Source organism: Ilyonectria robusta (assembly GCF_021365365.1).
Source record: "Ilyonectria robusta strain PMI_751 chromosome Unknown BGZ61scaffold_66, whole genome shotgun sequence".
Classification (NCBI taxonomy): domain Eukaryota; kingdom Fungi; phylum Ascomycota; class Sordariomycetes; order Hypocreales; family Nectriaceae; genus Ilyonectria; species Ilyonectria robusta.
Genome location: NW_025764500.1, coordinates 94680 through 119956, shown reverse-complemented (window position 1 = coordinate 119956; position 25277 = coordinate 94680). Strand labels below are relative to the sequence as shown.

General features: G+C 44.0%; 7 protein-coding genes across 7 annotated transcripts; 4 read left to right on the top strand and 3 right to left on the bottom strand.

Moving 5' to 3' along the window:
* Window positions 1-2790: 2790 nt before the first annotated feature.
* Window positions 2791-3469, top strand: BGZ61DRAFT_468033 (uncharacterized protein). Its single transcript, XM_046247839.1, has one exon. It carries the CDS (start codon window positions 2867-2869, stop codon window positions 3122-3124), a length of 258 nt encoding a protein of 85 aa, XP_046094149.1. The 5' UTR covers window positions 2791-2866; the 3' UTR covers window positions 3125-3469.
* A 5564-nt stretch (window positions 3470-9033) lies between these two features.
* On the bottom strand, window positions 9034-10765 carry BGZ61DRAFT_594821 (uncharacterized protein). Its single transcript, XM_046256868.1, has 5 exons — window positions 10230-10765; window positions 10073-10177; window positions 9638-10017; window positions 9514-9581; window positions 9034-9454 (listed from the first exon to the last, which is right to left on the bottom strand). The coding sequence occupies exons 1-5, from the start codon at window positions 10401-10403 to the stop codon at window positions 9132-9134; spliced, it is 1050 nt and encodes a 349-aa protein (XP_046094148.1). The 5' UTR covers window positions 10404-10765; the 3' UTR covers window positions 9034-9131.
* A 775-nt stretch (window positions 10766-11540) lies between these two features.
* Window positions 11541-12800, top strand: BGZ61DRAFT_405598 (uncharacterized protein; the record flags this gene model as incomplete). Its single annotated transcript, XM_046243138.1, has 3 exons — window positions 11541-11595; window positions 11699-12276; window positions 12408-12800. 3 exons carry the CDS (start codon window positions 11541-11543, stop codon window positions 12702-12704), a joined length of 930 nt encoding a protein of 309 aa, XP_046094147.1. The 3' UTR covers window positions 12705-12800.
* Window positions 12801-13049: 249 nt separating this feature from the next.
* On the top strand, window positions 13050-13609 carry BGZ61DRAFT_573514 (uncharacterized protein; the record flags this gene model as incomplete). The annotated part of the gene is made up of 1 exon (XM_046256131.1): window positions 13050-13609. A coding segment is annotated over one exon (534 nt), but the record flags the coding sequence as incomplete, so codon positions are not given.
* A 29-nt stretch (window positions 13610-13638) lies between these two features.
* BGZ61DRAFT_500672 (uncharacterized protein) lies at window positions 13639-15487 on the bottom strand (the record flags this gene model as incomplete). Its single annotated transcript, XM_046251597.1, has 6 exons — window positions 13639-13693; window positions 13820-14314; window positions 14426-14581; window positions 14645-14741; window positions 15232-15316; window positions 15425-15487. 6 exons carry the CDS (start codon window positions 15485-15487, stop codon window positions 13639-13641), a joined length of 951 nt encoding a protein of 316 aa, XP_046094145.1.
* A 2189-nt stretch (window positions 15488-17676) lies between these two features.
* Window positions 17677-18598, bottom strand: BGZ61DRAFT_573508 (uncharacterized protein; the record flags this gene model as incomplete). The annotated part of the gene is made up of 2 exons (XM_046256130.1): window positions 17677-18418; window positions 18540-18598. The coding sequence occupies 2 exons, from the start codon at window positions 18596-18598 to the stop codon at window positions 17986-17988; spliced, it is 492 nt and encodes a 163-aa protein (XP_046094144.1). The 3' UTR covers window positions 17677-17985.
* A 3745-nt stretch (window positions 18599-22343) lies between these two features.
* BGZ61DRAFT_468018 (uncharacterized protein) lies at window positions 22344-23563 on the top strand. Its single transcript, XM_046247838.1, has 2 exons — window positions 22344-22640; window positions 22761-23563. The coding sequence occupies exons 1-2, from the start codon at window positions 22566-22568 to the stop codon at window positions 23412-23414; spliced, it is 729 nt and encodes a 242-aa protein (XP_046094143.1). The 5' UTR covers window positions 22344-22565; the 3' UTR covers window positions 23415-23563.
* Window positions 23564-25277: the final 1714 nt, after the last annotated feature.

Sequence of the window (25277 nt, the reverse complement as noted above, 5' to 3'; positions counted from 1 at the left end):
AAGGGGGCACTCTGTCGTCCATAGCGCATATTCCGGGTTTCAAGTACGTAGCCGCCTTCCATATGTTGACATCTTCTGCCAGGAATTCGTCCCAGTGCAGTTTCTTCTGTTTCCGAATGGCATCATGGTACTCCTTGGATGCTTCCTTGGCCCGTCCTTCCAGGTCGGGCCTCACCTGGCCTGCTCGCCGCTGTGCCCTAGCCTGATTCCGCCATAACGTGTACACCCGCCGAAGTCTTGTCAAATCCTTCGTCCACCAACACTTCGCGTACGGTACTGGTTGTGCACGGGGCGTCAGCTCGTGGATCGCTTCGAGGATGACCCTCATTAACTGGTCTGTCTGTTCCTGCACGCCGACAGTCCAGGGGAGCTCTTGGAGATTGTCCTCCACCTTGGTTCTGATTGCTGTCCATGGTGCATTCTTGAACAACAGTCTTTCCGTGACAATCCGATCAGGCATCGCGAGATCGAACGTCGTTTGGATCGCCCGGTGGTCCGATCCGTGTTCTGTCGGGTGTATGGAGCACGTCACCATTCCGTCTGCCACCTCCGCCGTCGCCAGCATCAGGTCGATTGTGCTTTCCTTGTCGGGGCCTTGCCATGTCTTTGTGCCTCTCGGAGCAGGCTGGCAAAGACCGTGTTCGTTCATGAGGTCGATGATCGGTTCGGCCTCGCCTTGCCTTGCTAAGGCCACATCGTCTCCTCCCCAAAGCCGGTCGTGTTGATTAAAATCTCCGGCCAGTATGACGTCCACCGCCATCCCTGTCCTGCTCCTGAGGTCGAGGATCACCCGGTGCAGGGTATGGCATGTATTTCGAAGAGCCTGGGGCTTGCGTCCCGGCACATACACTGACACAACTAACATTATTCGGTCCGGGAGTCGTATGGCTGCTGCTGTCAAGTCCGGGGACTGTATTGGTACTTGGTTGGCCTCCAAGTCCCTATTCACCCACAACATGCTCCGGATCGGCCATCTGCCATCTCTCCAAATCGTAGGGACCATTTTAATCCATCTGGGATGCCCCATAGGGACTGTTAATAGTTTGCCGTCACTTTTCCATGCCTGTGGTTCTTGGACCGCCACAACTGCAAAATCTTGGAGTCGCGTATCGTTCATTAGGCTCTCGTGTACCGTGTCCTGTTTTCTTACATTAAGTTGAATTACCTGGAATATCCTACTCATGCCGAGTAGGGTAGAGTTTCGGGCAGCTTCGACTGAACGACTCGTGCGGTCCACCACAGGGTACGCACTTGGGTACCTGCGTCTGGCACTCACGATGATGGTGGCCTTCGGCAGCGCACCTCGCACATACCCGATTCTTGCTGCACGAGAAGGCCTTGTGGCCAAGCTCCTGGCAGTTGTAGCATTGTATCGGTCCGGTTCTCCGCTCGAACATGCTGGTATAAGCCGATTCACCGGCTGCAAGGAAGTAGCGTTCCTGTAAGAGTCTCCTGGCATCGCTGTTTTTGGTGAGGTATACCACCATGGATCCATATGCCTTTGCGTTATCCTTGCGACTCAACCAGGCCATCTTGGCAATCTGGACTTCATTCTCTTGGCCCAAGGCTTCCATTGCTCCAGGAAGGACCTTGCCTTCCTGGTCCAGAACGGCGGTACGGTTGATATTGTCAACTTTGACTGGATACAGTTGGTCACGAAGGACTCTCGCACCTGGAGCCTTCTTGACCTCAATAATGGTCTTGATCTTCTTCAGTTCTTCCTCGTTCCTACCGATGACCCTCAGGCGGTTGGTATTTCGTCCATCTCTGGTCACTGCAACACATCGCCAACTAGGTTGGTCGCTAGATGTTCGCATTTCCTGTTCAATGGTCCTGCGAAGCACTGCTGGTGTAGCATCTCCGATATGATCCTCGGGCACCCTAGATGTGTCTACTGTGCAGAACACCGGTTCCGGGGTTGCTGATCGAACCGTGGATGGAGTTTGAGTGGTGATACTAGCAGGCGTCATTCTGGCAGCATCTGCATATGTCTGGCTAGGCGATCTTGCTGCATGAGCATTGGTCAAGGTGTCCAGCTGTAGCCGGGTCTGCTCCAACTCGCTGCAAACCAGGGTGAGCTGCTCTCGAGCCTGTGACAATTCTTGCGCCATCTGGGCCGTGGTCCTAGTGACTTCCTCAGCCATGCGGTCGCTAAGTTTTGTAAACTCGAGCTGAAACTCTGCCTTCATTGCTTCCATTCTTTGATTGAAATCCTGTTCCAGGAGTCGTTTCAAACCCTGGATCGCCTCGGTCATGCTGCCAGCTGCCTTAGGCGTGGTTCTTTTCTTAGTTCGCGTATGACTCAGAGCTCCCTCACTGCTCTCCTCCTCCTGCCATTCCATATCGCCTTTTTGCTGCTCGGACTCCAATGCCCTTGTCGTTCTGGTCCTTTTACGCAGGGGACGATGATATCCCCCGCCCGGAACATCCGGCTCGCCTTCCATGACGACAATGACGTCTGAAGCGGGGTTCGCAACTTCAGACATCCACCAAAGGCCTGAATCTCCGCCAAGCGGCTACCGGGTATTTCAAAAGTAATAAAGAAGATAATGAGATTTCGAGAAGTGTTTCGAATCATAGATTTGTCAGGATTAATAATAATTTATCAGAATATAAGTGGGTCCAGCCGGATTTAAGCCGGACTTTAACCGGATTTTATGGATTTAATAGATTTAATGGATTTTACGGACTTTTTGGATTTTATTATTAATTGAAAAATTCTTTAATTTTAAATATATAATGAGTTAAAGAAGATATAATAAAAAATCCTTTAATCTTTACCTTTAGATAACTCAATCAGCTCTTGACTTATATCTAAGATTTTTATATTATTATAACCACCAAATTTTTCTCTTTTCTTTTAAAGATGTCTTCCAACTTTACCCCAAGCTCTTTTGATACTAAATCTCAGTATTCTGAAGCTGATACTATAGCTTTAAGCTCTATTGAAGTTATAGAATCTCCTTCTTCTTCCTCTTTTTTTCCTAGAGAAAATTCCTCTATTAGAGACCCTTTTACTGAAGAAACCACTTCTGAAAGTTTTAATGAAACTAAAGAAAAAGGTAGTTATATCTTTATAGAAGGGCTTTTTACTAGAGATTTACTTCCAGAAATTTCTGGTTAGAAAAGAGAATATTTAGTCTCTTGCACTACGTAAGTTTTTTTATCTTATTTTAGCAGCAGGAAGGGACGGAAAACAACACCCAACTCATTAACTTACCCTAGGGGAAATGCACAGAGAGTCGTCGCACAGGCGTCTTGACCGGTCAGCCCGAAGCTGCACCAGATTACGCGTATGAGGTCGGATCAACCTGAGGCTTATGTCTCCTGATAGGGAAGCATCTCATGAGATAGAATATCGGGTCGGTCGCAGGAAAGTCCGCTGGCAAGGCATCAATAGGGCCTGCGGCAGCCCGATATCTGAGGGATGTCGAAGACGGAAGTTGGACAAGGAACGTAGTGACGGCAAGAATGCTTAAATAAATTTCTTAAAAAATGAAGGCAATCAATTAATAGACTCCCTAGCAGCCTCGAGCCCTTCTGGCCTCTCTGACTTTTATGAAGAATCTCTGATGAAAGGAAAAAATGATTATTTTCCCCAGTGACGGCACTGACCTCCTCTTTTAACTCCATCTAGGTCATCCTAGAGACATCCCCGCTAGCGACCAGCTAGCCAAGTGTCCCTAACCGCCTGTCACATTATTTATTTTTATAGATTTTACTAAAATTACTTTAGTTGTAATTATAGAAAAAAAGAAAAAGTAATTGGATTTAAATCCTCTAACTTTACTCGGTATTATGAGAGTAAACATAAGGAAATTGCTACTACTAAAAGGCTTGAGGAGACTAAAAAAAGAAGTAAGTTTTTTTTAAATATTTTCTAAGATTTTTTAAATATTATTTAATATTTTAAAAAATCTTTTATATTTAAATACTAATTTATTTTTAGAGAGAGATACTCTATCTATTTCTAATAGAGATTTCTTTAATTCTCGCTATAAAAAAAGCTCCTTAAGCTATTTTACTTCTTTTACTGAAGTAGGAGCTTATAATAAAATACTTGAATTTATTATAGAAAATAATCTCTCTTTTCGCATTTTTTCTTCCTCTTCTTTTCAAAATCTATTAAATTACTATAATAAGTAAGTTATTTTAATATCCTTTTATTAGTATTTTTTTAATAATTCTTTTTTCTAGAGCTGGACTTATTATCAATAGGAAAAAAATTAAAAAAATCTTAATAAATACCTTTAATATAAGTCTAATTAATCTGAATTTCTTACTAGCAGCTAATATATTATCTTTAGGGACTTTTTCCCTTATATTTGATATTTGGACTGCTAGTAATCAGGTTGCCTATTTAGGAATTCTTACTGTTTTTTTAGACAGTAATTTCAATCTGATTTATAAGCTAATTAGTAAGCATTTTTTAAAAACTTTTTATATCATTATAATATAGAAATTTTACTGATTTTTTCAATATAGGATTTCACTCTTTAACTGAGAGTCATATAGGTATATACATTTATAGTAAATTTTTAAAAGCTATAGAAGTATATCCTGCTATTGTCTCTAAGAATATTATTAGGTATTTCTTTTTAAGTTTCTTATTTAGTATATTTTTTTAATCTTATTAAGATTTTTTTTGCTAATTTATCTTTAGTATTACTAGAGATAACATACATAATAAGCTTGCATAATAAACAAGCTTACATAATAAAAATACTAACCTTTAAAATTAAAACTTTAATAAAAATATAATAATACCTTAAATCAATTAAAACTAATTGCTATACTCTTCTCCAGAGGTCTCAATAACAGCCTGATAGGTCCTTATATTATAACCGGCCTTTCTATAAGTTCCACAGCGCCTTTCCCTCAGCATCACCGACCTCGCTCGACTACCACTTCTCGACGATTCAGCTGCTACCTGTATATCAATATCTCTCTGATCTATCTCACCCCTTTCCCTCATCTACAGTCATCTTCCCTCTATTCTATAGGCGGGTCCTTTTTGCTCTATGCTACTTGCTAAGAGTCTTATTTACCTGTTAAAGGATCTGGTTCTTAGACTTTAATAATGCTATTTAATATATTATTACCTTTATTCCCTTAGAAAATAACTTAAGTGCCTTAAGAATAAATACTAAAGAGCTGCTCTGATACCTTCTTATTTATCTTTTAAGATATTCAGACTGCAAACTAGCCTCAAGTACTATCTTTGGGGTCTTCAAGACCCAAGAGTCGGAGAGGCCAACCTCCTCTGCAGCCGGTATTAGAGTCCGTAGCTGCACATCAAGCTTCGATATAACATTTTCTAGGTTCAAGGGAACAAGTCCGGCCCCTTAAAAACCTCCCTTAATATTACTCCTTGTTATAGCAGCTGTGTAGGTAGCATAGAAGGCTGGGAAGAACTCGGTCTTCGTAACGTAAGTTATAGAGTATCTAATTAATTACTTAATTTCTTAACTATAAGCTATTTTAAGCGGCCCAAAATATCTAATATTAAGAGGCTGGAGTAGATGAGATGAATGAGGCGGCATATAAAGCGTAATAATATTATTCTCTTTATAATATTTCTCAAAGTTAATAGAGTGGTAACTTTTATATCTATCGAGGATTAGAAGATAATAGCGACCAGTTAATCGATCCTTTATATGCCAGTTAAAGTACTTAAGCTACTTAAAACCTATCTTATTATTAGTTTAGCTATTTTAAGTTGTTATAATAGCCTAATTGCCCGGGAGGTTGCTTTTCTGATACCAGCTAGCAAGGTGATATTGGCCTGCAATTACAATAAATAGCTAGATTGCCTAGTCTTTTATATTAATCGCCTAAATAACTGTAACCTATTTCCAGTTTCCAGGCTGGACTAGTTTTAAGTTTCTATATCTATCTATATCTATAATGACTATTCTACTTATAATAATACCTATTATAAAGCTGGTCTTATTAAAGTTATAGATATTAGCTAGGTTGATATTATATTTTGCAATTATATTCTCTACAAGCTGGAATTAATTATAAATAATAATTAGATCTTTATATTTAGCTCTTTAATAATTATATTTATAAAAAAAATATATCTTAAGCTCTAGTTATTACCTAATAAAGTTAGAAGCCTAGTACTTATTAACGAGTAATATATTGCAGTTAGCGAGCAGTTAGTTAGCTATTTCTTTAATACTATATAGTCGCGGGGGAAACCCTTACAAATCCAGATTGAGGATAAACTGAATAATAATCTGCTCTTCTAGATCGGACAGCTTATGTAATTTGGGGATCTAATTGCATCGGGATTAAATCCCCTTCTACCGGCGCCATAGCATCATACAGCCAACTTTATAGATCTCTGCAGCGCGTCGGAGCTTTAATTTTAGGTTATTTTAAAGGGCCTGAAGCGCAAGAAGGATTCTACCCTTAATATAAGGGTTAGATATATTTTATGGTTAAGAATTAATTGATTAAATAGAGATAATATAGATGGAGGGATTTTTGTTATACAAGCTTATTTGTCACGCAAGCTTATTATGTATGTTAATGCATCTAATAATAATATCTTTATTCAGTCCTTTAAAAAGAGCTTTATAAGCTCTTTAAATAGGGACTTTATAGGGGATATTAGATATATAGCGTATATTATTAACTTAGTTGCGCAGGATATTCTAAAAAACTATATATTAAGCCCTTTTACTGAAGAAAGCTTTTTAAACTATACTAATATATCAGTTATAGGATTAAACAGCTAGAATGAGGAGATTTCTAATGAGGAATTTAACACCCCTTCTTTTACTAGTAAGCTTTTTATATATATATTTTTTATATTTTTTACTAATTTTTTCTAGGTCTTATAAGTCGAGTTAGAAGACTTTATACTATTATTAAGTATACTCATAAACCTCATAAGCTTTTAAATCAAGCTATTAATCAGGGTATTCAAGAAGGGGTTTTAAAATCCAAAAAGAGGCAAATTCCCTTAGGTATATTCTATTTTTATTTTTATTTATTTTTAAGTTCTTTTTACTAATAATAAATCTTTAGATAATTCTACACGCTGGAATTCCACTTTCTTCATACTCAATACCTTTTTGGAACTAAAGAATCCACTTATATATATCTCCAAAAATACCTCTAATTTGGAGTATAAAAAGTTATTCTTAAAGTCTTCAGAATGGGCTGAAATTGAGGAATTAAAGCGGATTTTTGAGGTTTTTTTAAATCCTTCTGTTAAATTGCAAAGTCAGACTTATATAACTCTTCCTCAAGGCTTTTTATATATATATATTATATTTAAGAAATTGAATGACTTGTTATCTGCTTATAATTTGCAGAAGGATTCAGTAAGTAATTTATTTTCTTTTTATTTAATTTTTTATTAATTTTTAAATAGGCTTCTTATTTCTCTGCTTTTTCTTTAGCTATTAATGCTGGATATATTAAGCTAGAGAAATACTTTCCCAGAAAGCTTTCTAAAAGCTTATTAGAAGATTATAAGCCTTTTCTTATAAGTATTATTTTAGATCCCAGATTTAAGATAAATCACTTTAAAGAAGGAAGATTTTTATATTATTATTCTACTATAGAAGATGATATTTTATCTATCTTTAAGGCTGAATTTAATCAGTAAGTTATTTTAAATTAAGATTATATATTTTTTATTAATTTATTTTATTAGAGTGAAGAGTGAGAAAGCTAGAGTTTTAAATCCTTTTAATATAGAAGAATTTGAAGATTTATATAGCCCTCACTCACCTTATTCTAATTTTAAAGAGAATTTATATATAAATTCTCAGGAAAAGAAAGAAGATAAAATAGATATCTATTTAAGTAAGACTAGATTGTCTAGAAAGGTAAGTTTTTTATGCTTTTTTATCTTTTTTTTTATCTTATTAATTTACTTTATAGGCTAGTGTATTTGATTATTAGAAATCTAATTCTTTAAGATTTCCTATATTAAGTATATTAGCTAGGCGTTTTTTAGCTATTCCTGCTACTTCTGGAGCTATAGAAAGTCAATTTTCTATTAGTAATAATATAGTTACTAAGTCTAGAAATAGATTAGATCCAGAAATAGTTCGAAAAACTCTTTTATTAAAGAGTTGGCTTAAGGAGAATGGAAAGGAATTGGAGGATATTATTCTAGAGGACTGATTTAATAGATATTTTTTCTTTTTCTTTTTAGTAGTTATATAGCAAATTTATGTCATTTTATTAGGATTTTATCTCTTATTAAATTGCCTTATTATAAATTAATTAAGTATTTCTTTTTACTAATTATTGAGATTTATATTAAAAAGTCTAATTATAAGAATATTTTTTTTAAAAATATATAAAAAATCTTATTATTTAATATATATTATTGAGATATAATATATAAATAAATGAGATTTTTATCATTAATATTAAGTGAGAAATAGCAATATTATGACATTTAAAATATTAAATTATATATATAAAAGAATACTACTTAAAAGCTTTATACAATACTTAATATTATAAAAGAAATTATAAATTAAATATTATATTATTCTTTATTTTTTAAGCTACTATTTAGCCAACTCTTTTTATCTTAAAGTTTAATATTCAATTAATAAAGAGTACTTTTTAGTAAAATTAACTGTAAAACATTGAGATTTACAGTATGTAAGTTAACTGACCAATAGATAAGAGCGGATAGCATCTACTAACCCAAATAGGAAGGTTACTAGTACAGTGTGGATATAGTGTGATCAGCACTGTATTCACACTGTATTTTAAAAACAATTAAAATAAAATCTTTAAAAATTCTAGCTATAAAAATAGAGTAATTTTTAATTTTTAATATTAATAAATAAAATCTATTTACTTTTTAAATATCTTTACTTTTTTTATTTTTCAGTAGTTAAAAAATACTAATTAGTAACTAATTAACTAACTAAAACTAGGCTAGTTAAAAAAATCCTAAACTAATAACTAGCCTAGTTAAAAATTTTTCAAACTAATAACTAAAAAACTACTAGTTTTTAACTACTAGTTAAAAAACTAGTAGTTAATGTTGCAACCCTGGGCTAAGCTATGGGCCGATTACAGTTCGGTATCTCACTTGCTTGCCCGTCTTATTTGTTTATCAAGTATGGTACTAAGTCTTTGCACTAAACCTGCTCATAACCTCTGCTTGAAACCTGATCTATCCTCCTCGTGACCTTAATCATCTGTTTCGTACTTTCATCATCCTTGTCGCTCTCACGATCATTGCCACCAACGGCGGTGACCATAAATTCAGCGTCATGGATCGGGTTGTGTTTCCCCTTGATCCTCCCAATTGTCACCAGATTCAAGTCTCCTGAACCCCCTTGATAGGAGCTCTCGTCCTTGGCAAACATCCGGATGTACGTTCGGAGCATTGGCATCGAGCCCGCGATAATACCGAGATCGCATTCGACTACAGTCCATAGGATGATGTTTCCGATGTCATCTGATAGACAAGTGACAATATTAGTCGACTTGATCTAGTTTGGGGAGGGGCTGACTCACGGAGTAGATCGGTGGTGTGGGAATAGACTGAGGAGTACGGCATTCGAATGATGGTCGCAATAGAAGCCCTGGGATACTGGATTAACGAGAGGACGCCAGTAGGATATTTGGAGAAGAAACTCACAGCACACCAAGGCCTAGGACCAGGGCAATCATCTTCTTGAGGGTCTTCCGCATCTGGAGATTCCAGAGGATGAATACCGGGATAACTGCGACAGCCCAGTCCGTCACGATATTAATTACCGAGACAGCATATGTCAAGGCAATAATGATGGATTGGTCAATACACGTTCCTAGAGCTGGATTCCACGACGCTGCTACCGGCTTACACCGGACCAAGACTGCAGAAATGGCAACCAGGGTAGCTATGACCGATACAGCAACAAGTCCCCAAAGAGTGTAGATATATCGGCGCTGCGTAGCAATTCGTGCCAATGTCGCGCAGATGCTAGCCTTAATGAAAACGGATCCGCTGATGTAGAATATTTGCCAGAACACAATAGACTAGGGGAGGGGATCAGCCAAACAAATAAGCATCAAAACTACAGAATTCACAAACCTTAGCCCCTTCTATCATCATCGCAGTATTCAGCTTTGAATCATAGGTACCGATACCTGTAAAAGTTCCCCAAATAACAATCCCATTATGGACCATATTGAGGGCCTGGTCTTGTCAGTCTGCTTCTGATAAGGGTGTCGTTCGCTCTAACACTTACAAATCCAACGCACATAAGCCAGTCCTCAAGTCCGAAAACTCCCGTTGATACCCTAGCGCCGACGCGCAGGCCGACAACAACGATACATAGGACGGAGAAAGCAATCGTTACGCCGAGAATCGCTGCTGCAAGCCCTCCGGGCTTCACAGCTTCCCATTCCGTAGAATCCGCCATGATGGGCTAGCAAACCAAGAACGTCGAGAAAGCCTCGGTTGCGAAGACTGTTTCCAAGGTGATTTCTTTATTCGGGATCGGAAGCCGCAGGAGACACCAGGTACAACGGCAAGGAGCTGCGAGTCGTGAGGGCTTTGTATTGTTGACGAGCTCACTGGCTCAATCATCCAGGGGAAGATGTTACAGATGATGTAAGACAATGGACGGTAACTTTCTCTAGTGCATTCCCCATCTGGGTGAGATTTCTTTGTTGCGGCCAGGGTGTCAGGAAACCTACCATGTTCGAGTAATGATCCCTTGACCTGTCAGTTCTGAATATTCCACTAGTAGGGACACGAACCAGTCAATGGGGACAGATTTTTACGTACTGTTGGATTGTGACCTCGTGTGGCGGCATACGGCAGAAAGGCTAATAGGAATATCGCCATTGAAGATAAAAGTTGCCACCTATTGCCACTGGCTTAGCAAGCAGCTTCTAGTTGATTCCACATAGCACAGAAAAGGCATAAAAAGCTTGCCCTGAACCCTTAAGAAGGAGAAGAACCTTCTCAATTTACATCATTTGATCAATCACTTCTGCTATCGCATACAGCAAATTGCGTATCTAACACGTACCACTACGGACTAACGGAGAGCAACTAACAAATAGCAGTTCGTAAGCCGGCAACTACCTGCCTAGTGCCGCGCCTAGTACTTGTGGGGCCCGCTAGTAAACCGGGGAACAAGTCCGACTTCGCTGTGGCATGATCAAATCCTTGGCGCTACATGCCCTTGCAACCAACACTACGTAGTATGTTCAATGACTCGCATGAAAGGGGTCCGGGCGGTGAAACAGCGATCGGCGTTTGAGTGACATTCTGCTCCGGTAGTTCTCGTCAAGCTGCGTCAGTGGCATCCAACGGGTTGTTGGCTGATGATCTCGACCAAAAAAGTGCTTGGTAGAATTCCCACGCTACCCTCATCAGTGGTTTCGAAGCATGGTCAAATTACGTGAGCACTCGAGAGGCATGAGCCAGGTCTGCGGGGCTATGCCGCTGTTTGAGAGACTTATTAGAGTCATGGTACCCGCCATTCAATCTCGCCTCTATTCGGGCATGCACATACATCTACTTCAAAGTCGTACCTTGCACTGACGCCATGACCACCTACGATATCAAGGGCAAATATGCCATCGTCACTGGTGCTGGATCCGGTAGGTTTTATCTTTAGATGGAGCTTCATTCTTAATTCCCACAATACCCACATATAATTGGGCATGTACGGTTGTGAATTCGTGAGAGCTGATTGAGATATAGGCATCTGCCTGGCCTTTGCGGAGCAGCTTCTTGAAGGAGGCTGCTCGGTCATGATAGCCGACGTGAAACTTCGGCCCGAAGCCGAGGCTCTTGTAACCAAGTACGCCTCCAAAGACGCCACCACACTTTCGGTCGATTTTCACAAAACGGATATCAGTGACTGGGGACAGATCGCCTCTCTGTGGGAGAAGACTCTCGAAACGTTTGGACGTATTGATATTGTGGTCAACGGTGCTGGCGTCTACGAGCCACCCTCTAGCACGTTCTGGAACGCGCCTGGCATCTCGCCTCTAGCTGAGGATAAGGTAGACGCCTCACCAGGCGTCTATCATACATTCTCAGTAAATGCCATAGGACCTATCCGCCTCGCCCAGATTGCCATTGATTACTGGCTGGAGAACCGATATGTTGAGGGTAACTTGCTCTGGATTGCCAGTCTTGGAGCCTATGTCCATTCGCTCCAAACGCCCCTATACTTTTCTAGCAAAGCAGCTATTGTGAGCTTTGTTCGATCTCTAGGCCAGCTACGAAAGCGGCTGGGTATTAGGAATGCGGCTGTTTGCCCTGGTGCTGTTTACGTACGTTTATCCTCCCTTGATTCCTTCCTAAACTGCTTTCTTACTTGGTTACATCGCGAGTCCCGAGTCACTTGGTGTCTAATGGCGTTTGTTGGATTATTTGCTAATGAGGTGTCACTTCCTACTTCTAGACACCAATCTTCCACCCGGAATACTGCCGCGATAGGGTGCACCCTGATGACCTGACTCTCACGCCTGAGCAGTGCGCCTCGGTTATGATGCGTGTCCTAAAGGAGCCGCAATATGGTGATGGCAACATTATTGAGACATTGCTTATCGGAAGCAAGGACAACTCGTCTGTTAATGTTCGCGAAGTGCCCTTAGAGTCACTGTATCCTACTGTAGGCCCAGTTGGGCAGGATAACCACTTACTCGAGGAGGAGGAGAAGTTGACTAAGCGACTCCAGGAGAAGGGAATGCGGCAGTAAACTTTGCTGAAGGCGAAAAGACATAGCTATTAAGGAAAGCTAGAATTGACCCTTCCATCTTAATCACACGTGGAAGCCACTGGGTTTTTCCTTGTTAAATTACTCTCCAGAGCCGCCAACGTCGCGAAGTCGTGTGTTGGGTCAACTGTTGAACAAGCTTTCGCAGTGCCTGCTACATCATGAGAATGGACGCAAGATTAATGAAATCATGTCCTTCATTGCCCTATCTCACTAGATCTAGACCCTTATTTGCAAATTTCTCGCGATCTCTCTACCTTAGGATTATGATCACGCCATGCGAGTGGGGGGAACGTTTAAGCTCGCCATTGCGTGGCGCACATAAAATCAAGCGTGCGATTGGTGGCGTCCCTGCTGAGCCGGATTGGCAGATCTCGTGTGGGATGCCGCGGCCCTTGCTGCGGTACACGAATTCCTGCCAACACCGACAACATCGAGGTGCGAGAGCAGATCATGGTTCATCTGCGGTCGCGCTTGACTTTGGGTTCTTGGAAGCATCTGGGACCCTGCTGGTCTTTCCGTCCACCAGAGATTACTTATTGCCTCCCATTCTTCACGGTCACTTCTGCCGCATTCCTCATCTTCACGTCGCGATCTGATCGTGTCTGCCATCTTGAGCTTCCGTTCTTTGTACGCCGCCTCAGACGAGCGCGACCGAGCTGCTTCCCATGCCAAAAATTCCCATCGCCATTCACATCGGTCATCTGGCCCCTGTGGCCCGTCCATCAGTTGGCGGCGAGCCTAGGTAGGGGTAGGGGGGTTACGTGCTCAATCAACACCTTTCTCGAGTTTTCCCAGCTGCCAGCCGCAATACGCCTGCAAATATGGGGAGTACGCGTGGCCGAAACCTCGAATTATTGAAGTTTTATACGGCAAACGCCCTAAAGAGTTAAATCTAGACGAAGGCTGCTCAGACTCAAACGACGGCTCCGCGGACTCGGAGGACGGCTTTGCCGAGCCCTTCACCTGCGCTCGACATGCCGTTAGTCAATTTGGTTACAGCACGATTACGACGGCATCGGCTCGTGGGGTCTGGAAGAAGATGATCTGCGCTTATCCATATTAACATTTACTTCTTATCTTCTATCTGCTTGTACCTTAGTGGTCTTTCGTCATTATCGTCCTTCCTTGCCGACCCATTCTCGTCAAAGCTATCTGCAACACTATATATACTTTCCCCATGATTGGTTATCGTAGTGTTGACGTCTATGCGATTGCCTTCTGTAGTATAAATAGCCACGCCCACTTGTAAGCTTGAAGATGAAGATTGGCCAAGAAACTTTGTGTCCCTGTTCGTCTTTGACCGGCTATTGAAGGCAGCTGACTTATCTGGTCTTTCCTGCAACTCGATAGATACTGCATCAACTCCGCGGATAGTATGAATTCCATCTGTAGAGACTCTTGTCCTGCTATATGTAGATGTGAGGTTTTTACTTGGACCGTTTCCCTGTTGCGCTGTCTCAAGGTCGCCAAAAGTACCATTAGAGATAACATCATATTGTCCTTGTCTGGTAATTTTCCCTATTAAGTCTGCTATTGATATCTCTATCTTGAGCTTGATTATGTAGGTGAAGGGATGAAACTGTATGTAACTGAATTCATAGTTAGAATTGTCTTCTATTTTTTATTCTATTTTTCCTTGTTCTGAAAGTTTATTGGTTTATATAATGTAGGGTAATATAATAGAGTTGACTTATACAAACATGTTATTCAAGCTTATTATAGAAATAATAAGGATATCTATGCTAAGGGATAATCTGATGATGTATATATTAAACTTGACTAGACTCTTATACTTAGTTAGGCTATTTGCCACCAGGTTCTGTTGAATAATACAAATAAAATAGAAATTGAGCGCTCTATTAATAAGAAGGTAGATCCCCTTCTCGATACGGTCCTACTATTCGTTAATCTAGATATACCTCTCTGAGATCTGGAGATAGGTGGGGATCCAAATATTATAGACCGAGATATTAATAGCTATAATTAAGACTGCAATACCGACCTTAAGACGGTATGCTATTATCCGATTTACGAGAAGGATAGAGTAACGATTAATAATAATTTGAAGAAGAAATTAAACCTAAAATAGTTAGAATTATTAATAAACTTTAGAAAGGTAAGTAGAGTATACTTACTTGAAGTACCTATATAGTAACTATAGAGGTTATTATTGTATTCTTGGTGACTTAGGGTGCTTTTGGACTGCTTATGAATATAAAAGAAGAAGGCAAAACTAGAAGATTTAATCTTTAGTATCTTCTTTAAATATTATATCACCAAGAGATCCCTCCTCGCACTCTTAACTGCCCTCACCAGTAGGTGTCAATTGCCATGTTGCTATATTCGATTACCAGCACGGTCAATATTTCCAGTGTTACCTTAACTATCCAGATATGTTCGACCTGTTGCACCGATAGGAAACGCGGGCTGTGCAAGGAGGAATCATCTAACATATAGGGGATTAACGCTTACCTCGGGGGAATTATGCCTTTTAAGTGCAGCTAACAAATAATGCTGAAGATGAGGTATATAAGAATCTCGAGCCAAATTATCCAGATATAGGTACTGTGGAATACGAGAAGGCCGCGTCTCTTGTAAATATGTTTTGTTTACTTTATGGCTGTCTAGGTGGTGAGCCATCCAAAGCCAATCGTAAAGCCCCAGGCCAGCAAAGCAAGAGCAAGGTTATCTTTGGTGACCTCTTGGAGGACAAATTGGGGAGAGAGGAGTGTGATTATTGTGAACCAAGTATGGGTTGACATCAGCTTGGAATGGCCATAACTTTAGCCAGACTCTGATTCCATTTAGAAGAGGCATCACAATTTAAATGAAGGACGATAGTGATTAAAATAGGTATCCTTGCCCATGGTATTGGTGTATCATCAGCCGCCAGTCCATAGCTTAAGCCACAGGAGTTGGAAGTCCAGCCCTCGTACGGATCTAGTGACAAAGCACTAACATTAAGTACGTCGTAACGCCCGCAAGCATCCCCGGCCTCTGCACAGATTGGCTGGAATTCAAGCCTTCCTCCCCCTGCCGGAAAGCCGCCCACCATTAACAGCACAAGAGGCCCCGGTACCTGAAGACGACTCTAGTGAGAAATCTTCTAGAGCTTCAGGCAAGCTTTCAGAGAGCACGGCCTTGCCGAAGACTGGTCTGGACTCGGCACGGACGTTGCTTGTGGAGTGGCGTAGCGTTTGGCGTCACGCTAAAGCCAACTTGTATTTCTGGTAAACTCTGGGGAGGGAAGTATGGCATAACCCGGGCTAAGTGATCAACATAGAATGCTGAACGAGTTTCAGGATGAACATCACTGTAGGAGTAGCGCTCTAGGGTTGGAGGCTGGAGTGGCTGAGTGTCGCGAGATTGGATGCGATTCCTAGTAGATCTGACTATACCTTCAAGTTCGCATAACATCTCGTCGGGTCCCTCCTCCGTACAATTCAGCACCTAATGTGCAATCTCCAGCCTGGTAACCCCCGTCGTCGAGAAGAAAATTAAGATCAGCAAAACGCTGACCATCGCTATAGAGAGAGCGGTGAGCGCCAGGGTTTCAGTGTATTTCCAGATTTCCGCGGCGCGAAAGAATCAATGTCTTGGGCAGCGTCTATTATGTCAAACACGAGATGTCACCGGCACAACAGGTAGACAGGGCGTTGCGCGAGTCATTCGCTAGAATAGTTACCGACACGAATCGGTATCACGCAAGGTGTTGGTTGGTCTTCGTATCCACTCCTGGCAGCAACGGCACCGGTGCGTCGTTGACAGCGGAAGCCATGTGAAAGTGGCAGATACCAATCCTAACGCCACGGGCCGCTGATATCCAGACATGCAAGCGTTACATCCGCCGCTCTTAGCGCTTGAGAGACGAAATCCTTGTGGGTGGGTCCATGAGTCGTAATATCGTGGGTCACGGTCGCTTCATAGGGATGAAGCATTCAGAGGACAAAAGTTGAAAGGGGCGCGGATTGATTTTGAGCTAGGTGGCGCTGTTCCGTTCGCATTCCCGGAGGGCCCGGTTGGGGAAGTAGGTACTGGGGTTGCCATACTGTGATCGATGCCCCCTTAGATGATGCCTTTTGGATGCCATTCTGTGGCTTGCAGAAGGCCGGTACATCGCCCCGGCGGAGCTTCCCGTGCAGGGTGAAGTTTGTGTTTGCGCTACTGTCCGTTCCACCGCATTCTGCAGTTGGGCCGCTGGGTGCTGGCATGGTCCTGGGTTAGTGACGAACTGTGGCGAGAAGACAGTGTTCCTAGCACTGACGAGAATCCTCGGCCATCAACTTTCGTTATGTGGAAATCAAGCCGTTGCCGTCGTCTCTATGCCATAAGCCTGACCTTAGCGTCCGGTGACAGGGCTGAGATGGTATGCCACTCGACACTTCAGCAGCAAAAGGAACCCGAATCCCCAAGCTAACACGCAGCTCGAATTTCCGCGCAGAAAGGCCGAGGCCATTTCTACCGCCGAATTCTTCCGCTGATTGGAAGCCCCTTTGCAAGAAGGTACCTTTCTGTCATGTTCAAACGTGCCATAAATGGGCATGTTTCTCCGTCATTTCTTCGTTGTCCGGGCTACGCGGGGTTGACACTCGGTGACGTCAGCTGGCTTTTGGGGTAGGCGATCTCACACCCACTTATTTTGCGGTATTTCCTGGGAGGAAAGCAATGTGTTAGCCTCAAGTGTTGATACGGCCCCTTACATTGCCCTGGACAAGGCTTTCCCAAGCATACCGGCGTACCCAGACATGATTAAGGTAAGTGCGGCAAATCAAAGCGCTCCCGCACTTGGTCTCAGTCGGCAACTTGCTCTAAGTGGCTGCAGCAGGGGGGTGCTGGAATGCCCCTGTCCCAATGTGGCGTTATCCTTGTGACTTCCGGCCGCCCCACACCCTCCAAACCTCTTCTCGCGCCAGGCCTGGTGACAGCACCAATGAACCTAGACGTCCTGCAGAGCTGGGTTTAGGGTTTGCCCATCATCGCAAGGACGTTTGCGATGTCCCACAACGACGAGCTCTCAAACAGAACAGTAGTTTCTTCTCCGTGGACCCAGAATCAGGAACACGGCACGCTACGATTGATGCAACAAAACACAGCAGCTACAGACACTTCGTTGGTCCCCTGTCGCCCATTTTTCTGGGGAAGGTGTAGTGTCCCTTCGACACACGACTAGGTCTGTAGAGATGCAGAGAAGCTCTCATACCAAGCAATTCGGCACCTCGAACCGAGTGGAGCATTGCACATCGTGGGACTACACTTTGGACTATGCTTCGTCAAGCCTGCCCAGGCGTCCACCACCGTCCGAGGGGTTCCGGTTCTCCAGCCAGTAATCAATGGCAATCTGAGCGAGGTGGATAGGTCCTATGGCATTTACTGAGAATGTATGATAGACGCCTGGTGAGGCGTCTACCTTATCCTCAGCTAGAGGCGAGATGCCAGGCGCGTTCCAGAACGTGCTAGAGGGTGGCTCGTAGACGCCAGCACCGTTGACCACAATATCAATACGTCCAAACGTTTCGAGAGTCTTCTTCCACAGAGAGGCGATCTGTCCCCAGTCACTAATATCCGCTTTGTGAAAATCGACCGGTGTGGTGGCGTCTTTGGAGGCGTACTTGGTTACAAGAGCCTCGGCTTCGGGCCAAAGCTTCACATCGGCTATCGTGACCGAGCAGCCTCCCTCAAGATTCAAGAAGCTGCTCCGCAAAGGCCAGGCAGATGCCTATATCTCAGTCAGCTCTTACGAATTCACAACCGTACATGCCCATCGTATGTGGGTATTGTGGGTATTAAAAATGAAGCTCCATCTAAAGGTAAAACCTACCGGACCCAGCACCAGTGACGATGGCATATTTGCCCTTGATATCGTAGGCGGCCATGGCGTCAGTGCAAGGTACGACTTTGAAGTAGTTGTATGTATGTATGTGTGTGCCCGAATCGAGGCGAGATTGGATGGCGGGTATCGTGACTCTAATAAGTCTCTCAAACAGCGTCATAGCCCCACAGACCTGGCTCTTACCTCTCGAGTGCACACGTAATTTTACCATGCTTCGAAGCCACTGTTGAGGGTAGCATGGGTATTCTGCAAGGCATCTTTTTGGGAGAGATCATCAGCCAACGGCCCATTGGATGCCACTAACGCAGCTTGACGAGAACTACCGGAGCGGAATGTTTCTCAAATGCCGATCGCTGTTTCACCGCCCGAACCCCTTTACATGCGAGTCATACGAACATACTACGTAGTGTTGGTTGCAAGGGTATGTAGCGTCAAGGATTTGATCATGCCACATTTAAAAGCTCTTAGGAATCGGTAAATTCTGACATTGGTATAGCTGCCATAGCATATGATAAAACTTGGGAATCCCTGTTTAAAAGCTCTTATGAATTGGTGAATCCCGAATACTTTCTTCGGCAGTTCTGGTTGATAGACTGGATACCAATATCGATTACTGCTGCTGTACATGACGATAATTCTCACTATAGCATGTGAAAGTTGGGAAGATCAAAAGTCTATACAGAAGGCGTCCCTCTCAGATATCTCACCCATCACACAACTCAATCAATCCATCGCGATCAGTCACTTCCGCGACTTATTATATGCCAACAAGCAATTGCAAGTCTCGAAACTAGCCTGCAGTTCAAAATGCTCTCCAAGAACGTCCTCGCAGTCCTGTCCCTCTCGCTCGCCATCGTAGTCATGGCCGAACCTCCTCATCCTGAGTGCTGCTCAAACAATAAAGGAATTTGCGCCATTGGTAAGTTGCTGCCAGCTTGATTCTCTCTGGGGATCCAGACAATGGAACAGCACGATTTTTATGGGAAAGTGTGCCTTAGCATTATATTGACACAATCTGCCCTCAATCGGGACATAATTACATATTGTGATGGGGCCAACGGTCCACCTGGAGTTTTAATGCAGTAGAGGCCGGTAGCTAGCTTATTATGGCCCTACTTAAGGCGTCTAGTCTGCCCGAGAAATTGAAACGACACGCTTTTTCCTTCCTTTACACTTGACTACACCTTTTGTCGCATTGCACCCGTTACACTATAGCTGCCGCAGCAGCTCTTGTCGATATTTATCTTTTCTTTCCCTTTGGAGACGTCAGAAAGCAGTGTAACCATTGCTTCCTGCATCTCATCCCCCCAGGAGACGGCCAGATTGTTGCTTTCCCTTGTTTTCCTGCCATCTTCAGCTCCTACCCTACGGACGGGTGTGATCTACGCTAAAGGCCGCTCCCACCAACAAAATATGTGCTGTTATTCAAAACAAAGACGTTTGTGACAGCAGAGGTTTGCCCTTTAGAATTGAACGACTTAACCATTGGGAAAGTGGGGCTTCCCGGAGAACTCAAATGTGGAGTGTATTTTTGCTGCATAGAGCCGGTTGTAGTCACAATCCTGGTTCTAGGTAGCCCGGTGGTTGGGAACGAGTTGTCAACACCCGAGCCAAGATGCTGAACCAATCCTTAATGTTGGGCTAATTTCCGTGGTAGGCGCTTGCTTCGGAAAATGCCGTTGCAAAGCCCGTATGAGTGACACGCTTGCTGACCAAATCGTGCATACTGTTCTTTTGGTTGTTCTGGCTGAACAACCCATGTGGGCCATACAAAATGAGGCGCGGACCGGGGCGTCTTCCCGCAAAACAACCTTCCCGCAGGACAACCAACCTTATTGGTTAGAATATCCTCGAGCCCAAGACCCGGCTCAGGGCCCCGCCCAAGGCTCCACTTCAAGGCTTAGGGCGGTCGCAAACCCAACGCCCTGGGGTAATTTCCAGGCAGATTGTCCACTCCGCAGAGCAAGGCCTGGAAGAGTTATCCGGAACGTATAGACGTAACCTTGATGCCCTGGTCCCCCTTGTGTTTCGACAAAATTCATACAAACGGGCCCGTGCGTACGTTTATCCCCAAGTCCTGCATGCTTTTTGTCAACTACAAACGCCTCGGGTTGAACTGGTTGGATCGCGAAGTTAGCCCATCGAATTGGCCAACTGGTTAATCTCGTTGGTGAAATGGACATGGTTCCATCTGACGACTTTCTGGCATTTGTTGGGTCGGCGGCTGTGCGACTTGTAAGGTTCCACTCAATAACGTGATACTGCATTTAGATCACTGTCCAGACTGCTCTCTTAGTGCTTAGTGCTTTGCTGTCATGGGCCAGAAAAAGCCTCGGCGCAGACTCCATAGTAGCGTTACTTAGAAGCCCACGTCAATGGGGTTTCCTGGCAATTTTACAACGCGTGGCGGACGACTAAAACGGATTTCCCATCAGCGCCAGCGAACTTCAGGCCAAGGTGTTGGGAGCTGGGGCCCGCAGAGTGAGCTGGCCTGTTCGTTGCAACAAGTAGGGCTAACGCACGGACAACGTGATTGGATTGTTTGCCCACGGCAAATCCCGCCTGCTACAAGTTTGTGCGACTCGGGCCGCTGGTTCGCCGGGACAGCACACAGCCTGGCACCATCAATATCATTGTCAACAGCCTTCAAACGGCGGACACAAACAGGAAAGTTCCAGATGATCTTATTGCTGGGAAGTTCCGATGAAGCAGTGGCTCCGACAAAAGCAGATGGCGCAACTCACCATCATGACTCAGGAATGACGCCGTATGAGGGGTGGGAGGCTTCGATCTAGCACGCTCGGATGGCTGGTGCCAGATGGGCGGTAGCTGTGGACAAGCCCGCATATGAACGGCAACCAATATGTTGTAAGGGACAAAGTAGGGAAGTGCGGAAGTGCTCGAGTCCAGATCGGAACTGTCTGTGTATGATTGACGGACGAATCTTGACATTTTCCACCCCGTGTCGCTCTCACCCCTTCCATATGTCCCCGAATAGTCATGCAGCAAACCAGACTCAGCTAACATGTCAATATCCCTTCGTTAGAGGGAGAAGTTGGGTATACATCAAACCGTTACGTTCTTATTTCTTCCAATACGAAATTTGATGTATTTGCATGAATGCGAAATCCGAGAGAGTGCCAGCATTCAGGTTTCCGTTGGCATAGATCGACCTGAACTCCTGAATTGAGCCACTTCGGTCATGGCATTGAGTTGTCTCGCTGAGTCAGAGATCCTTGCAAACTGGCTCACTGAACCAGGCCACTGCCTCCATCGGTTGTCCTCAACACTTCCTCTTCCTCTGTTATTTGTTCTACATACTATGCCCAACCTTGTGCATCGATACATCTCTGAGATCTAGTCGCCTGTTAAGGATGTGCTTGAGCGCTGGAACCATCTCCTCCGGCGACCGTGTTGGCTTCTCTGCTTGGTTGTAGCCAGGTTGTAGCTCGGTTTCACTTTCCCAGCATATTAATTTTAATCGAAGGTTTGATGCAGCTGCGACACATTGTAAAGGCACAACACATCCTACAGCAGCAGAGATACCTTTGAGATGGTTCACGCAGACTTTGTCAGATCCCTCCACTACGATATGCTGAGGGGCTTGGCAAAGTCTAGAAGGTTCTGCAGGGACATGACGTGACTCACGGCCCACTGCACTAAGCAAAGCGGGCCTGCAACACTAGTAGCCCTCCTTCACCGCGAGCTATTGTACCGGTAGTGTGGTGGCGTTCCGTCCCCAATCACCGCAGAGATGAATCGACCAGTGTAACGGACGCAACGACAGTCTGGTGCTGATGGAGGTGAACCCTTGGACAGCTCTGCCCTACGATTGGTTTCACTCCTGCCGATGCTTTCCATTAACCTTCAGCCCATTTCTAGCGCATTGACTCCAGGGGTTCTCATCAGTGTCAAGATGAAAGTTCTTATTTCTCTCAGCTGCCCGTCTTTCATGTTTCTCGATATCATCATCGCTCACTCCTCAAGACGTCTTCCATCTGCCCTTCAACATGGGCTATGTGGACGACTTCTCGGTTGATGGCCCTATCGGTCTTGCGATGGTATCCTTCATCGCCCTATATAATGTCATTGAGCTTAATATCATCATATTTTTCATATTTAAGCGGAAAAGCGGTCTATGCTTCTGGAGCTTCTTCTTTACTACCTGGGGCATCTTTTTCTATACTATCAGTTATCTGATATAGAACTTTAGCATCTTAAAAAATACTGTGGTATGGGTTACTATTGCTGTGATCGGCTGGGTTCCCATGGTCACTGGCCACTCCCTCGTTCTTTATTCACGGCTATACCTTATCTTATATGATGAGAGGATCCTCCGTCTGGTCTTGGCCATGATTATTACTAACGTTTTTATCGGCCACGTCTTTACGATCATTGTCGCCTACCGGGCTATTCTGGCCCCAGAACCCGGTCCCTACGTCACCGCCTACCCGGTATACGAGAAGACCCAAATGTCCCTTTTCATCCAGGAGATGATTATTTCGGGCCTATACATTTGGTATACCTACAAAGCCTTCCAGATGCAGGAAGCTCTCCGTGGTGCCCAGGCCTCCAGGATGCTATACTATCTCGTTGTGGTTAATATTCTTGTTATCATTCTCGACGTCGCCGTCCTCGTCCTCGAGTACAACAACCCGTACAACTTTCAACCTGCTATCAAGGGAATGGTCTACTCCATCAAGCTCAAGATCGAATATTCCATCCTTAAGTCTCTCATCAACCTTGCCAAAGCCAACGTTGGACACAGCGGCGAGCACGACACCATCCTGGATATTGATCGAAAGGACCTGCTTCATCCCGAAGACCGCTCCTTTCATCTCAGCATCAAGGCTCTTTAACTTAAAAGAAGTTCCGAATAATAAAGGTCGCCAGTGGTTTCCATAGACATCAAGGCAAGATTTATAGGGCAGTCGTTACCGTTGAAGAAGCTGATAAGATCATAGCTGAGGAAAACAGGGTTTGCACTTAGACTTACGGCATGCTTGAATCAGCCTTGATGTTCGAATGCCCTGTCCATGAGAGTTTTGGTTCTATTTGAAATGTCCATGTTAGGGAGCAAAGACTAAACAGCGTTCTGAAATAATAAGTCGACCGACTGAGAGATATTTACGGCTTTATTGACAGCTGGAATGTTCAGTCAGCCCGTAATTATTTTCCTTTTAATATCTCTGTCCCCAGGGTCCAGGAAGTGGGATATGTTTATCCCGGCCCCAGTTCTTGGATTCTTATGGCCCTCGTTTGGTCCTCTCCTGTCGACTATCAACTTAGTTCGGTATAAAAGAAAATAGATAAGGTCTCGCTTTAGGCCATTCGTCCCATTTTTAGACCTACTTTCGGACGTCTGGAGCCAGCTATATATACCTCCCGCTTCCACATACCTTATGTCTCACGGCATTTAACACAATATCCACCGAAAATAGATGGCAATATTAGTATTATCAACTCTATATCCTATGACAAAAGAGCAATCTTAAACCGTGTTTCCTCGAAAACAAAATAGAAGGAAGAAATGGAAAGCTTAGGGTTTACTGCACTATTCATCGGCGTTCATCTTGAGAGATCCGACGAAAATGGTTCGGTTTCTGACGGCACATCCTACAAGGGAAACACCCCAGCATATCTAGCACTAGGTTTGGTAACTGAAGAAAGCCGGGAACCACTTCCTGAGCACCCCGAGGGTTTCCCGAAGAGAGATATGTCCTTCGATTGCCTTAGGCCCTGGAAATGGGTAAATGAACATCGGTATGATATCCTCATAGAGGAGTCGAACATCGAATTGAACATCAGCGAGTATTATAAGCAGCGCTGCCGCCGAGGTAAGTCAAGTCAAGTCGGGCCTTCAACTTGACTCAGCTTGGATCCTCAGCAGCCTAACTTTATTGAATTGGCTCGACTTAAGCCGGCTTGGTAGACTTGGCAGGCAGGGCTAGCAGCGGCTGCTAGATGAGGCTGTCCACAGCGTAATCCGGGCCCAATCGGCCCCAATTTGACCCCAGCTGCCCAGTTAACCACTTAGTTAAGTTAGGACCTTCTAGTGAGATTCACAACTCAACTCCATGACAGAGGTGGCTTAGTTCAGGTAGCGTTGGCGCAACCTTGGATTTCCACGTTAATGTCAATGTCTCGAAATTTGTGCTGGGAGAACTTGATTTGCTGCAGGATTGCTGGGATGCAGGACTGCTGGGAGTGTTGGGGAAGGTGCAAGTCACAAGGCCGGCAATAAGTGAAGATCACTTTGCAGCCTCGAAAGGCTCGCTAATTAATTGTAGGCAGTCGCGGACTCTAGACGGTCAGCAACAAGGAAGCTTCCGTAGCAGCTTGGGAGGCATGGGTGTCCCACTGCACCTGCGCTCCAGCTCCGAGTGACTAATATGAGGCTCAATGTCCCCCTTGCTTGACCTCCAGTGCCTAACTACGACCAATTCGACCCTTCTGCCACTTATGCCCCTTCTACCCCTTGTGCCCCTTCTACCGTCGAGTGGAACCCTAGGCGGGGCACTGAGCCGCATCCCCTTAGGAGGATTTTCTAACCAATAAGGTTGGTTGTCGTGCGGGAAGGTTGTTTTGTGGGAAGACGCCAGCCCCAAAGCAGGAGCCGGGGTGCACGGAACTTTCCATATGCACGATTTGATGGCAAGCTGTCACTCATACGGTTTGACAACGGCACTTTCCGAAGCAAGCGCCGACCACGGAAATTAGCT

What these genes read in the sequence shown, in the direction of transcription:
- BGZ61DRAFT_468033 (XM_046247839.1), top strand. Translation starts at nt 2,867, where the DNA reads ATGTCTTCCAACTTTACCCCAAGCTCTTTTGATACTAAATCTCAGTAT.
- BGZ61DRAFT_594821 (XM_046256868.1), bottom strand. Translation starts at nt 10,403, where the DNA reads ATGGCGGATTCTACGGAATGGGAAGCTGTGAAGCCCGGAGGGCTTGCA. An exon ending in GTCCTAGGCCTTGGTGTGCT is followed by an intron (nt 9,582 to 9,637) that starts GTGAGTTTCTTC and finishes CCAGTATCCCAG; the next exon opens with GGCTTCTATTGCGACCATCA. An exon ending in CCACACCACCGATCTACTCC is followed by an intron (nt 9,455 to 9,513) that starts GTGAGTCAGCCC and finishes CTTGTCTATCAG; the next exon opens with ATGACATCGGAAACATCATC.
- BGZ61DRAFT_468018 (XM_046247838.1), top strand. Translation starts at nt 22,566, where the DNA reads ATGGGCTATGTGGACGACTTCTCGGTTGATGGCCCTATCGGTCTTGCG. An exon ending in CCTTCATCGCCCTATATAAT is followed by an intron (nt 22,641 to 22,760) that starts GTCATTGAGCTT and finishes TATCTGATATAG; the next exon opens with AACTTTAGCATCTTAAAAAA.